The 15,258-nt window shown below is 43.2% G+C and overlaps 1 protein-coding gene across 11 annotated transcripts in view; it reads left to right on the forward strand.

Moving 5' to 3' along the window:
* ZNF45 (zinc finger protein 45) overlaps positions 1–14,857 on the forward strand; it is a 38,170-nt gene extending 23,313 nt beyond the window's left edge. For 8 of the 11 annotated variants that reach the window (XM_021094491.1, XM_021094497.1, XM_021094489.1 and 5 more), the window contains 6 exons: positions 1,737–1,899; positions 1,990–2,062; positions 4,704–4,750; positions 8,248–8,374; positions 9,115–9,210; positions 11,515–14,857. In XM_021094491.1, the coding sequence (XP_020950150.1) occupies positions 4,736–4,750; positions 8,248–8,374; positions 9,115–9,210; positions 11,515–13,340 (2,064 nt within the window). In that variant the 5' untranslated portion in view covers positions 1,737–1,899; positions 1,990–2,062; positions 4,704–4,735 and the 3' untranslated portion in view covers positions 13,341–14,857. Of the gene's footprint in view, positions 1–1,736; positions 1,900–1,989; positions 2,063–4,703; positions 4,751–8,247; positions 8,375–9,114 lie in introns of all 11 variants that reach the window. The other 3 variants (XM_021094499.1, XM_021094498.1, XR_002344677.1) reach the window with 2 other exon arrangements.

Genomic DNA, 15,258 nt, shown 5'->3' on the forward strand with positions numbered 1-15,258 from the left:
GGCATGTGGAAGTTCCTGGGCCAGGGATTGAAATCATGCCACAGCAGCAACCAGTGCCACAGTAGTGGCAACACCAGATCCTTAACCCGCTGAGCTGCCAGGGAACTCCCCATTCTCAATATTTTGATGGACACATTTTGTGGATTTTGTAACAAGAGTCCTTTTAGGCATTAACTTTGAAGAGTGGAAAGCACCTTCCTAAAATGGTAACAGAGGCCCTTTTCTTTCCAGAGATGACCTTGCTCTTGCAAATATTGTGAAAGACCGAGAGGAAAAACATGGAAATAAAACCCCTCCTTTCCAAATCCTCTGTAGTGGGACCAGTCTCAGGATTTTACATCCCGGAGAGACCTTCGACCAATGAGTCTGGCCTTTCCCTGTGCCTCTGCTGGAAGGTGCCTGGGTGCTGGGCTCATGACATTGACATTGTCACTGACAGTGACTGCTGAGTGTTTACTGAGCAACCACTGTGCTCCTAGCACTGTTTTAGGTTCTTGGAATGTAAAGCTGAGTCAGTATTAATCACAAGACAGACAGTTGATTGACTAATTATCCCCTTTCCCCAGCGGTGATAGAGCTCTCTGTAAAACGCTTCTCACTGAGCAGAAGTCACCAGGCAAATGTAGAGTCAGCACAAAGTGAATTGCAAATTCTGAAAGGGCGTTTTTTTCTAAGATTGGAAAGGTGTTGTGTGTTTTTTGTCTTTTTTTTTTTTAGGGCTGCACCTGTGGCATATGGAGGTTCCCAGGCTAGGGGTCGAATCGGAGCTGCAGCTGCCGGCCTACACCACAGCCACAGCAATGCGGGATCCAAGTCATGTCTGCAACCTGAACTTGCGTCCTCATGGATACTAGTTGGGTTCGTTAACCACTGAGCCATGGTGGGTGGGCACTCCTGACTGGAAAGTTTTACACTACCCTTTTCTGTGCTACTCCTTCTGGAGTAGGACTGATCATGATTAATAAGGAATAAATTAACCAGTAATTAATTACTAATTTACTAATTGCTGATTAGTTAATTAGTAAGTAACTAATAATAATCTCTTAATATGGGTATTTCACTTGAAATTTCTATTCGCCTCCCAATCAATCATACCCTGGGAGCCACAGGGAGAACTTGTGTTCGGGCCACCGTATGTGGTTGGGCTGGTCGTTCCCAGGGGCTCTCGGCCAAGGTGTGAGCAGCATCTGGAATCCAGTCCACCGCCTCTGCTCATCAAGCCGTGTGCGGCTGCAGTCACCCCAAGGAAGGGCTTCCTTGACTCTTTCATATTAAGCAGCCACAGTGAATGTTTCAGCCGCTGCGGAGTCTTCTCTGTTTTATGTGTAGTCACTTGGACCAGCTTTCCTGTGACGTTGATGTTGTTATTACTCCTGTCATCATCCTCATCCCTAATTTATGGATCAGACACTGGGACTAAGTAGTAGCAGGTTGGAAGTGCCAGTATGCGAATAGTGGTGGTCTGATCCCAGAGCCTCTACAGCCAAACCAGCTCTGTTCTCCCCTCCTTCAAGCAGATCCTCTGGCTTCAGAATCATTTCTCGGTCCTTTATCCCTAACTCTCAAGATCTCATTTCTCTTGGTTAAATTTTGTTGCTGTTGTTAAAGTATAGTTGATTTACAGTGTTGGGCCAATTTCTGCTGTACAGCAAAGTGACCCAGTACTACATATTAGATCTCATTTCTCTTTCTGTGAAGCCTCAGCCTCCCATCTGTTTGTTTATTTTTTTCTTTAGACGCAGCAGAGAGAGAAGATACTGAAGTCTGGCTCTGGTGTAAGGACCGGATTCAAGTTCCAGCCTTGCCTCTCGACCTCCCCAAGCCTCAGCTTCCTTATCTGTTACGTGGGAACAACAGTCATCATTGTCATCATGTATTGAGAACTTGCTACAATGCCAGGTACAAGGCCAAGAGCATTGCATCATCAGCTCATTTATCCCCTGCAGTAACCCTGTGACTGACACTCTTTTTTGCCTCTCCTTGTGATAGCTGAGAAGAGGCACAGAGACGTTGGTGACTGGACAGGAGTCACACGACTACGACACCGGTAGCTTCTTCACAGGTGTGTGGCAGGTGCCTCATGAAACAAAGCGTTCAAATGCTTCTCAAGGTCTCTAACATGTGCTTTGAGTGCTTATTTCATGTGAAACATTGCCGTTTTTGTTGTTTTTATCATTACAATAATTACTATAGCTTTTTAGCCTAAATGTATTGATTACCTAACTTACTGTCAAATCACAAGATTTTATTAACTTTTCTTCATGATAAGAGTCTTTTTAAGGCCCCACTGTTAACACAGTCAAGTTGGAAAGATCTTTTGTCTTTTAAAAAACAGTCATCCAAAATGTCAAATTCAGGAGTTCCCGTCTTGGCTCAGCCGAAATGAATCTGACTAGCATCCATGAGGAAGCAGGTTCGATCCCTGGCCTCACTCAGTGGGTTAAAGATCTTGCGTTGCTGTGGCTCTCGTATAGGCTGGCAGCTACAGCTCTGATTTGACTTCAGCCCCTAGCCTGGGAACCTCCATATGCCACAGGTGTGGTCTTAAAAAACGAAACAAAACAAAAGTCAGATTCATAGAGAGAGTGGAATTGTGGTTATCAGGGGCCAACAGGAGGGAGAATGGAGAGTTCTTATTTAATGGGTATAGAGTCTGAGTTTGGGATGGTGAAAAAGTCCTGGAGATGGATAGTGGCGATGGTTGCACAACAGTCTGAAGGCAATTGAATCTTAATGAGCTCTCCCCCTCAAAAATGGTTACAATGGAAAATTTTAAGTTATATATACATTTACAAGAAAAAAAATTCATCAAAGTAATCTTAAATATTACTGCAAAGGCATCAAGATTAATGTGACAAACTAAGAGAGAGGAACAGATATTTCTGAGGTTAAAGGTGATTTTTGGAGTTCCCATTGTGGCTCAGCAGGTTGAGGACCTGACGTTGTTTCTGTGAGGATGCAGGTTTGATCCCTCACCTTGCTCAGTGGGTTAAAGATCCAGTGTTGCCACAAGCTGTGGTGTAGTTCACAGATGCAGCTCAGATCCAGTGTTGCTGTGGCTGTGATGTAGGCTGGCAGCTGCAGCTCTAATTCAACCCCCTAGCTAGGAAACTTCCAGATGCCCCAGGTACGGCTTTAAAAAGGAAAAAAAAATAAAGGTGATTTTTATACAACAAAGCAACAACCTCTTAAGCCTCCATTGAAACTATGAAAACAGGTTTTATTTTTTTAATTTTATTTTTAATTTTTTGGGTACGCCTGCTGCATACAAAAGTTCCCAGGCCAGGGACTGAACCAGAGCCACAGGTAAACTCCAAGCAATGCTGGATCCTTAACCCACTGAGCCACCAGTGAACTCCAAGGTCAGGTTTTACGTTTCTGAATATTGCCTGCATTTCTGCAGAGAAATACCCTGAAGGTGTTCTTTGAGCTTTCAGCCTATCCACAACAGTCCTATGAGCTAGGCATTGTTAATCCCTGCATTTCACAGATGGGAGAACTGAGGGACAGAGATACTAAGAATTTGTCTAAGATTTCATAGCTGATATATGGTGGACCCGTGAACCTGGACATTTGGCTCCAGAGATTACTCTTTTTTTTTTTTTTTTTTTTGTCTTTTTGCCATTTCTTGGCTGCTCCTGCGGCATATGGAGGTTCCCAGGCTAGGGGTCGAATTGAAGCTGTAGCCACCGGCCTACGCCAGAGCCACAGCAATGTGGGATCCGAGCCGCATCTGCGAACTAGAACACAGCTCACGGCAATGCCGGATCCTTAACCCGCTGAGCAAGGCCAGGGATCGAACCTGCAACCTCATGGTTCCTAGTCGGACTCATTAACCACTGAGCTGCAACGGGAACTCCGAGATTACTCTCTTAACCTAGGTACTCTCTCTTTTTTTTTTTTAGGGCCCCACCCGCAGCATATGGAAGTTCCCAGGCTAGGGGTCAAATCGGAGCTACAGCTGCCGGCCACAGCCACAGCCACAGCAATGTGGGATATGAGTCATGTCTGCAACCTACACCACAGCTCAGGGCAGTGTCGGATCCTTAACCCACTGAGTGATACCAGGGATCGAACCCATATCCTCATGGTTCCTAGTTGGGTTCATTAACCACTGAGCCACGACAGAAACTCCCTTTTTCTTTTTCTTTTTTTTTTTTTAATCTTTTTGCCATTTCTTGGACTGCTCCCACAGCATATGGAGGTTCCCAGGCTAGGGGTCGAATCGGAACTGTAGCTGCCAAGCCTATGCCGCAGCCACAGCAACTCGGGGTCAAAGCTGCGTCTGCAACCCATACCACAGCTCGTGGCAACGCCGGATCCTTAACCCACTGAGCTAGGCCAGGGATCGAACCCGCAACCTCATGGTTCCTAGTCGGATTCATTAACCGCTGAGCCACTACGAGATGGGAACTCCCTTAACCTGGGTGCTTTCAATTTCCACACTCCCTAGAATCAGAATCATATCCTGAAGCCTTTGCAGACTTATAGCAGAGCCACCATGTGTGGCTGGGCGGGTCAGTCATTGCACAGGGGCTCCTGGCGGAAGGGGTGAGTGGCATCTGGAATCCAGCCCAGGCTTTGCCCATCAGGCCACCTGAGGGAGGGGCTGCTGTTTCGAATGAAGCCACCGTGTGGGTAGGTGCCACCCTCCGCCAGACTCTGACAGCCTTCTTCTCCTTCCCCTATTGTGCCTTCCCAAGACTCAGCGCGTCCCCAGAAGGAGGAGGACAAAATGACCAAGTTCAAGGTGAGTTGGGCTTGCCTTTCTAGGCTTTAAATTGTTACCTTATTTCCCAGTGAGTAGGCACATCCTGATTCGCCTTTGGGGAACTTCTTCTTATGCCAGTGATCACTACTTTGTTATTTTCGTGTAGTTTCATTTTTGTTCTTCTCTTGCCTTTTGTAATTTCACAAATAAGAGTAGAATAGAAAGTCGATTGCAGTGAAAAAAACTCCCACTTTACTATTCTTTTTCTTACAAACCGTCTCCATTTTCCCATACTCTTTTTTTTTTTTTTTTTTTTTTTTGTCTTTTGTCCTTTTAGGGCCGCACCCACAGCATATGGAGGTTCCCAGGCCAGGGGTCTAATTGAAGCTCTAGCCACCGGCCTACGCCAGAGCCATAGCAACAAGGGATCCTTAACCCACTGAGCGAGGCCAAGGATCAAACCCGCAACCTCAGGGTCCCTAGTCAGATTTGTTTCCACTGTGCCACGACGGGAACTCCTCCCGTACTCTTTACTTCATATGTATTCATAGCTGTAGATCTGTAATCACTGGAGTAGAGTTTAAATTCTCAAATTATACCTTTTATAATTAATATTATATTCCCCACATCTTTTCTTATTTTGTTTTACTTTAAAATTTTTGTTTTCTTTTTTTGGCCACCTGGTGGGATATGTAGTTCCTGCGGCCAGGGATCAGATCTGAGCCATGGTTGCAACCCATGCACAGCCGTGGCAATGCTGGATCCTTAACCCACTGTGCCAGGCTGGGGATTGAACCTGCATGCCATTGCCCCACAGCAGAAACTCCATGTTATTTTAATTTTTAATTGAAGTACAGTTGATTTCCAATGTTGGGATAATTTCTGCTCAACAGCAGAATGAGTTATATGTGCATGCTTTTTTATGTTCTTTTCCATCGTGGCTTATCATAGGATATTGAACATAGTTCCCTGTCCTGTTCTGTAGGATTTTGTTGTTTGTCCATCCTATATATCATAGTTTGCATTTACTAGCCCCAAACTCCCAGCCCATCCTTCCCCAACCCCTCCTACCCCTTGGCAACTGCAAGTCTGTTCTCTATGTCTGTGCGTCTGTTCCTATTTTGTAGATAACTTCATTTGTGTCATATTTTAGATACCACATGTACATGATATCATATCATATCATATGTATGTATGTATCATATGATATGCCCCACATCTTTAATGGCGACATCATATTCCCTTGAATTTTTGTACTGTGTGTGTGTGTGTTTGCTTGCTTGTGTCTCATAACTTTTACCCATTCATGGATATTTAGGTAGTTTACAGTTTTTACTTTTTTAAAAAACATTGCAGGAGTTCCCTTCATGGTGCAGAGGAAATAAATCCGACTAGGTTGCAGGTTCAGTCCCTGGCCTCACTCAGTGGGTTAAGGATCCGGAGTTGCCGTGAGCTGTGGTGTAGGTCGCAGTTGCAACTCTGATCTGGTGTTGCTGTGGCTGTGGTATAGGCCAGCAGCTGTAGCTCCAATTTGACCCCTAGCCTGGGAACTTCCATATACCATGGATGCAGCCCTAAAAAGCAAAAAAAAGTTAAAATAAAATAAAGTAAAATAAAAAACATTGTAGTAACAGTTTTCCTAATATAACCCCTTTCCTCAAAAAGGAATTTGGAAGAGTTCGCCATTCTTTGGTCTAATGTTCTAAGAACTCTAAATTGAAAAAGTAGGTTTGATGTGCGGTACCTTGGGTATTTTGTGTACAGAATATTCAGATATAGCAGTACACCAGCATCTCTCTGATGCTTCACACAGAAGAAGGCTAGATTGTCTCTTACTCGTGTCTGAGTTATATCATGTACTTGTTTTATTTATATTTTTTATTTACACATTAATTTTATTAAAGTAATACACATAATTTAAAAAGTACAAGAGGATGGAGTTCCTGTCGTGGCTCAGAGGTAACGAACCCGACTAGTATCTATGAGATACAGGTTCCATCCCTGGCTTTTCCCAGTGTAAGGATCTGGCATTGCCTTGGGCTGTTGTGTAGGTTGCAGACGCGGCTTGGATCTGGTATTGCTGTGGCTATGGTGTAGGCCTGCAGCTACAGCTCCAATTCTACCCTAGCCTGGGAACCCCATATGCCATGGGTGCAGCCCTAAAAAAGGACAACCCTCCCCCCAAAAAAAGAGAGACAAAAGAAAAATTAAGACAATATTGAATCCACGTAATTCTTCCATCACAGGCAATTTTGCCCACAGGCAATATTTGAAAACATTTTTGGTGTCACAGCTTGGGGCACTACTGCCATCTAGTGGTAGAAGCCAGAGATACTGCCCAACATCCTGCTTTGTACCCAACAGCCCCCACGGTGAAGAATTATCTGGCCCCAAATGTCAGTAGTGCCAAAGATGAGAACCTGTGCTGAACGCAAAGCTGTGGGTGAAATATTTATGATATACATGCTAAAACCAAGCAAAAGCTTGGAGTACCCCTGTGGCTCAGCAAGTTAAGGATCCAGTGTTTTCGATGATATGGTGCAGGTTTAATCCCTGGCTGAGGAATTTCCACGTGCCTCAGTCACAACCAAAAAAACAAAAAACAAACAAACAAAAAACACTTAATATCTCCAATAGGAATGTCACAGTGTCCTCAGGTAAAAACCCAATTGGAATATGAGCAAAGAACATTAACAGGAAAGGTTCTGAAGAAGAAAATAAAGATGGCTAGTAAGTATGTCAAAATGTGATGAGCTTATTAATTTTCAAATAAGTACAAATAATCCAAGTAAGTTATTTTTTGCTGATAAGATTGCCTAGGATTTTAAAAGATGGTTACATTCAATGAGTATAGTAAGGGAGAGTCAGAGATACTTATGTTCTCCTAGAGGAAGGATAAAATAGGGAAAGAGGTGAAAGAAAATCTGTTGTACATGATAATTTTGAAAGCATATTCTGGAGTGGCTCAGTGGTTAATGAATCTGACTAGGAACCATGAGGTTGCAGGTTCGATCCCTGGCCTCACTCAGTGGGTTAGGGATCCGGCGTTGCCGTGAGCTGTGGTGTAGGTGGCAGACACGGCTTGGATCCCACGTTACTGTGGCTGTGGAGCAGGTCAGAGGCTATAAGTCCGATTAGAGCCCCAGCCTGGGAACCTCCATATGCCACGGGTGTGGCCATAGAAAAGACAAAAAGACACACACACCCACATACACACACAAAAGAAAGAAAACATATTCTTTGATATTGCAGTTTCCACTGTTTAGAAATTTTATCCTAAAAAATAATTATATGAGGAGTTAATATCTATATAGAAGGTTGTTCTTTTCAGCCTTTATGAAAAGAAAGAAATCTAAAACATAAATGCATTATCGGGCTTGTTTAATATACAGTATTACAATATTATGGTAAAACTGACTCTGGTCTCTTCAAATCTGGAACCACTTCATATACAGCCTCCCCACTACTTTCAGAGCTGCCCTTCCGCCAGGAGACCTTTGTTGCAAGATTCAGGTGGAGTGTTTTTGGTGTTGTAGGAGGCAGTGACCTTCAAGGACGTGGCCGTGGTCTTCACGGAGGAGGAGCTGGGGCTGCTGGACCTCGCCCAGAGGAAGCTGTACCAGGAAGTGATGCTGGAGAACTTCCGGAACCTGGTCTCTGTGGGTGAGAACGGGTGCCCTGTGACTGAACGCCAGCCCCCTGCAGTATTTATGTGTCCTTGGATGTGCAGGGCCTTGGAACTCTTGAACTGGTTTCCAGTTTTCTCATCAGCATAAGATACAGAGATGGCATTTTTCTAGTCTTTCTCCCCTGACCACAGTCAGTTTATAAATGAGCTGTAAATTGACCACATGATTGCTGTCTAGTTTTAGCCCTTTAAAATTGTGGTTGTCTCCAGTTAGTGGGTCATGACATTCATGAGGGAGTTGTATTGGCATTTTCTGTTTTTCTTTTTAGGAGTGCACCTGTGGTGTATGGAAGTTCCCAGGTTAGGGGTCAAATCAGAGCTGCAGCTGCCAGCCCATGCCACTGAGCAAGGCAGGGATCGAACCCGCATCCTCATGAATGCTAGTCAGGTTCATTTCTGCTGAGCTGCAATGGCAACTCCCTTCGCATTTTTTAAATGAAATAAATGTGGGTAGAAAATATGCCCTGTTGCCAAGAATAGTGTGAGAAATGGTGGAGAGGATGTAATGCTAGAAAAATAGACATTTTTCCCCCAGGAACTTACATCTACACATCCTCAGGTTTTGCATAAAATGTATTTCCTCCCACAAGCTGTAATTAAAAGTTGAGAAAACACCGATTTTGAAGTCCCGAAGATGATGTATGGGAACCACAATTTTTAATAACTTGGGCCTCTAATGTATTCATTTGAAATGTTTGTCCTTGCCTTTTCACAGGGCGTCACTCCTTCACACCAGATATAATATCCCAGGTGGAGAGAGAAGAAAAGCTTTGGATGATCAAGTCAGCAACCCCGAGCTATTGCTCCTCAGGTGAGGGCCGTGCCACTCTGAGTCTGTCCTGCTTCTTGTCACCTGCACAGCTATGACTCTGGTCCACGTCAATGCCTAAACTGTGGATTTCTGTCCCAATCTTCGTACTGCTCTCTCATCTGCTTTGCTTGTTTACAGATAATTCTGTCCTCAAAGTGATTCTTTTCAATTCAGATCTTGTTTCTCTCTTCAGAACTCTTGTAGCTTCTTACTGATTCAGAATAAAATTTAGGCACTTGAAGTGGCTTATAATGTCCCGTATTCCCATCAGTGTTATAGCCTGCTTACAAAAACAAGTCTTTCTCTGGCAGGTCTATATATTGACTCCTACTTGAAAAGTGGGAAATTTTACATGTATGGAAAGAGTACAAAAATTTCAGAAGTGGTGGTCCCTGGTGACCTAGTGGTTAAGGATCCAGCATTGTCACTGCTGTGACACGGGTTTGATCCCTGACCCAAGAACTTCTGTATGTCATGGGCGCAGCCAAAAAAGCAAATTTCAGAAGCAGCCAATCCGTAAGCCCCATGACCATTTCTATACCTTGGCTTTTTTTCCCCTCCCAACTGGTTCTCGCCGTGACTTCGTGATCATAATGATCTTCTCATCAGCAACATCCCCTGCATCTAGTGAAGTCTTTCAGCTTCCCAACAACATTGCTGTATCCAATTCCTTCTCCTCCCCACCCCACCTTTTTTTTTTTTTCTTTTTTGGCCACCCTGCAGCATATGGAGTTCCAAAGCCAGGGATCAGATCTGATCCTGAGCTGCAGTTGTGACCTCAACTGCAGCTGCAGCAACACCAGATCCTTAACCCACTGTGCCAGGCCAGGGATTGAACCTGTATCCCAGGGCTCCAGAGATGCCACCAATCCCATTGCACCACAGTGGGAACTCCATCTTCCTTCTTACTTTACAAAACTCTTCTACTTCCCCACTGCCCCCCCCCCTTTTTTTCTGGCTGTGGCATGCAGAAGTTCCCAGGCCAAGGATCAAACCCAAGCCATAGCAGTGACAGCACTGGGTCCTTAACTGTCAGGCCACCAGAGAACTCCAGAAAGCTCTTTTACTTTTGTAATGTGGCTCAGACTCTCAGAAGGAAGTCAAACTGGGATTTATTTATACATTCAACATATATTTATTGATCACTATGTCAGACAGTGTTCTGGGAGTGGTGATAAAGCCATGAACAATATGAAGTGCTTATCCTCGTGGAGACTGCATTGAAGTGGGAGAAGACATAAAGTGAAACAGATCAAGGGCATTTATAGTATGCTGGTGGGAATATGTGCTGTGTGAAAAGAAAACAGGGTAAGGTGAATGGAGATTGCCTGGACTATGGAATGGATAGCGAGAATTCACTACAAGATATTGGTGGTAAAAGAGGCCTCACTGATAAGGTGTTATTCGAAGAGGCACCCGAAAAGAAGTTAATCGCAAGCTATATGGCTAATCGGTGAAACAGAGTTCCAGGGAGGACATAACTTTTCCTGTCCCATACTACTTTGAGAATCAGTCCTGTGCCCTTTTTATTTCCTCCTCGCAAGTTCTTACTCTGTTGTAAAAATTACCTTCTAATTTTTCACTCTTTCTTTTTCCCCTTAGAGGTTTTAGGAACTTTATTGCTATGAAGTTTTAGAATAATGTATGTTATTGCAGTAAACCTCTCCACTCATCTTTCTTCCTGAAGACAGGAAGCAAAGGACCACTCTTTGCTTTACTGTGTATGTTAGGCCCTTAGGTAGTAAGGTTATTTTCTCCCAAACATGTTATCTTTCCAACCTATCCGGTGCCTCAAAGTCTCCTAACATTGGGATAAACTTCCAATAAAATAAAGCAAAGGTTTTCCAACATTGCCTGGGGACATCTCTCAATACTTTATCTGTAAGGATCTTTCTAGGCATTTTGGTCAGATGTGCATGCAATAGGCAGAATTATGTGGCAGCTATTTATCAGATACCTACTACAGCAAAGACGTAAGGCTTTTAGCAAGATGAAGCATCATGTTCATAAAATATTCCCTAGGAGGTATTTTCTTGCTTAGTAGCCACCAAATTTCTAACTTGTATTTCACCTATGAAACTTAGGATTTTAGATGGACCCCATTGCTGTGAGGTGAAGGGGACCCTGGTGGACTACCTCTTGGTTTCTGGAGGGGCATGTAAATCAGAGAACATGACACATAATGTTAAAGAAAAACGAAGCTTTTCTTGGTTCAATAAAGTCTTTGGACGTGGGCCCAAGTTTATAACCTTGACATCTCTGCAGAGTATGAACATGTCTCATCTCTAAATTCTGTCCTTTTAGGAGATAAGAATCTCAATAGCATGGAAACCCTTCAGGAAATTGGATTAAGGTATCTGCCACATGAAGAGCTTTTCTGCTCACAAATCTGGCAACAGGTTATAAAGGAATTAGCCAGGTGTCGAGATTCCCTGGGAAATATTAAAGTAACTGGCTCTCAGTTGGAGAAACAAGGTGACGCGCTCTATAAAGATGAGTTTGATAAAGACTTTAATCGGAGTTCACACCTTCAAGTTCACCACAGAGACCACACTAGAGAAAAACCCTCCAAAGGGGCAGAGTGTGAGAAGGGTTTCATAAGGGGTTCTCAACTTCAAATTCACCACACAGCCCCTGTAGGAGAGAAGCCCTATAAATGTGAAAAGTGTGGAAATACCTTCCGTCGGCTTTCAAGTCTTCAAGCCCATCAGAGAGTCCACAGTAGAGTGAAATTGAACAAATATGACTCATCATGTAAGGGTTTCAGTCAGAGATCATATCTTCGTCATCATCAGAGAGTCCCCAGTGGAGAGAGTCCACACAGATATGAGGAATGTGGGAAGAATGTTGGGAAAAGCTCACATTTTCAAGCTTCTCTGATAGTCCACACGCTAGAGAAACCCTATAAATGTGAGGAGTGTGGGCTGGGCTTCAGTCAGCGCTCCTATCTTCATGTCCATCAGAGAGTCCATGCAGGAAAGAAACTTTATAAATGTGAAGAGTGTGGAAAGGGCTTCACTTGGCGTTCACGCCTACAGGCTCATCAGCGAATCCACACTGGGGAGAAACCATACAAATGTGATGCATGTGGCAAGGGCTTTAGTTACAGCTCACACCTTAACATTCATTGTAGAATCCACACAGGTGAGAAGCCCTATAAATGTGAGGAGTGTGGGAAAGGCTTCAGTGTGGGTTCCCACCTTCAAGCCCATCAGATAAGCCACACTGGAGAGAAACCATACAAGTGTGAGGAGTGTGGGAAAGGCTTCTGTCGGGCCTCAAATCTTCTGGACCATCAGAGGGGTCATAGTGGTGAGAAACCGTATCAATGTGATGCCTGTGGAAAGGGCTTCAGTCGTAGCTCGGATTTTAACATTCATTTCAGAGTCCACACGGGAGAGAAACCCTATAAATGTGAGGAGTGTGGGAAAGGTTTTAGTCAGGCCTCAAATCTTCTAGCCCATCAAAGAGGCCACACCGGAGAAAAACCATACAAATGTGGTACATGTGGGAAGGGCTTTAGCCGGAGTTCTGATCTCAATGTTCATTGTAGAATCCACACAGGAGAAAAACCCTATAAATGTGAGAAGTGTGGGAAGGCCTTCAGTCAGTTCTCAAGTCTCCAAGTGCATCAAAGAGTCCACACTGGAGAGAAACCATATCAGTGTGCAGAGTGTGGGAAAGGCTTCAGTGTGGGCTCACAGCTTCAGGCCCATCAGAGGTGCCACACAGGAGAGAAACCCTACCAATGTGAGGAGTGTGGAAAGGGCTTCTGTCGGGCCTCAAATTTTCTGGCTCATCGTGGTGTCCACACAGGAGAGAAACCATACCGATGCGATGTGTGTGATAAACGCTTCAGACAGAGGTCATACCTTCAAGCCCACCAGAGGGTCCATACTGGAGAGAAACCATACAAGTGTGAGGAATGTGGGAAAGTCTTCAGTTGGAGCTCTTACCTCCAGGCTCATCAGAGAGTCCACACTGGGGAAAAACCATACAAATGTGAGGAGTGTGGGAAGGGCTTCAGTTGGAGCTCAAGTCTTATAATCCATCAGCGAGTCCATGCTGGTGATGAGGGTGACAAGGACTTTCCCTCATCAGAGAATGCATATGGCGAAGAAGCTGTATAAAACTACATGCTTTAATATCTCAAATGGGTGCTAGAATAGCCCTGTCCTAGAAGGCAGAACATTTGTTTTATGAAAGAGTATTTCTGCCTAAGCTTGACACATCACAGTGGTTGGGTGACCACATGGCAGAGGAGCCTCATGAGAGTGGAGACATAAGAACTTCATTCAGAACCGTGACATTTAGCAAGTACTAAACACATGAGAAGCTGAAAAAGAATGAGTCTGATCCCGAGTTATCCAAAAGTACTAAGACAGAAATGCCAAATTTCTTCCACTAGAATAAAAGCTCCCAGAGGGCAGGGACTTTTTTAGATTGCCAAGTCCACTCTCCTTCTGTGCCTAACACACTGCAGGTGTCCAGTAATGTTAAGTGAGTAAAAGGGAGAACAGTCACTTTTGAAATTTTCATTCAGTTCCTCTCTTAAAAACTTCTGTAAAATTGTACTCAGAAAAGGAATTCTCCAAGGTTTGGAGGACATTTAAATTAGACACATGGGCCCATTTTCTCAGCCCTATAGGTCCTGTGAACTAGTGTTTATCAAACTGAAGGTTGTAACCCATTGGTGGGTCCAGAAGAGTCACTTCACCAGGTTGCAGCCAGCACTTTTGTATGCTAACGATTCTTGAGAGATGTAATTTGCATGCGGTCACATGCATAACTTTCATGTTTACAGCTTCATGAATTTTGATAAATGTATCTACCTGTGTAATTACGAAGGACAATATATACAATATTTCTATTAAACCAGGATGTTTCTTTGTGTACATTTCTTGGTGTCCCATCTCCAGTGACAAGAAGTATTATGATTTCTATACCATATATTAATCAAGTCTCTCTGTTCTTGAGTTTCACATGTGTTCAGTATGTACTCTTATGTCGGGATTCTTTTCATCAAATATATGATCATCAGTTCACAGAAAGCAGTTGACAAAATTCAATATCCATTCATGATAAAAATTGTTCAGTGAGATAAAAGTCATCTATGAAGATACTATAAGCTAATGTTCTTTTTTTGTTTATTAAGGAATAATTTATATGCAGTAAAATCAACTCTTTGTTGGGTTTTGCTGTGTTTTGGCAAATGCTTACTCTTGTATTACTACCACCGTAATTAAGACATTGAATAGTTTGCACCCCCTGCCCTGAAATTCCTTTCTGTGCTTTTTTTTTTTTTTTTTTTTTTTTTGGTCAAGCCCTCTCTCCATGACCCACACCTCCCTCCACCCTCAACGTTTTGGCAACCATAGATGTGTTTTTTGTCCCAAAAGTTGACCTTTTCCAGAATGTTTTATAAATGGAATCATACTGTATGTAACCTCTGGAATCCTGCTTTTTTTACTTAATGCTGCTGAGATTCATTAATCTGGATAGATGTTTTAATGATCATTCATTTTATTGCTGAGTGGTAGTCTGTTGTATGGGTTTGCTATATTTTGCGTATCCATTTAGAACTTGAATATCGAGTTTCTAAATTTTAGCAATTCTGAAGAGAACAACTATAAATATTTGCATATAAGTTTGTGCCTGATCACGTTTTCTTTGTCTTAGTAAATACTTGGGAGTGGGATTGTTGAGTTGTAGGGGTATGTGTCACTTTATGAAAAACAAAAAAAGGTTTCTAAAATGGGTATGCCATTTTTCATTCCCACCATCAGTGCACACTAGGGTTTGTCTTTACCATTTAAATGGGTTTATAGCACTGTCTCATTTTTGTTTTAATTTATATTTCCTTAATTACTAAGTTGAGAATCTTTACATGTGAATGTTTGCTAACAATATACCTATTTTCTTTGGTGAAGTATTTTGTTCTCAATTTTTGAGAGTTTTTTATATGTTCTGGACACATGTCTTTTTTATTGTTGTTTCCACACCTGTGGCAAGTGAAAGTTCTGGGGCCAGGGATTGAGCCCATCCCCG

The sequence above is a fragment of the Sus scrofa genome, chromosome 6 (genome assembly GCF_000003025.6).
Source record: "Sus scrofa isolate TJ Tabasco breed Duroc chromosome 6, Sscrofa11.1, whole genome shotgun sequence".
Lineage (NCBI taxonomy): Eukaryota > Metazoa > Chordata > Mammalia > Artiodactyla > Suidae > Sus > Sus scrofa.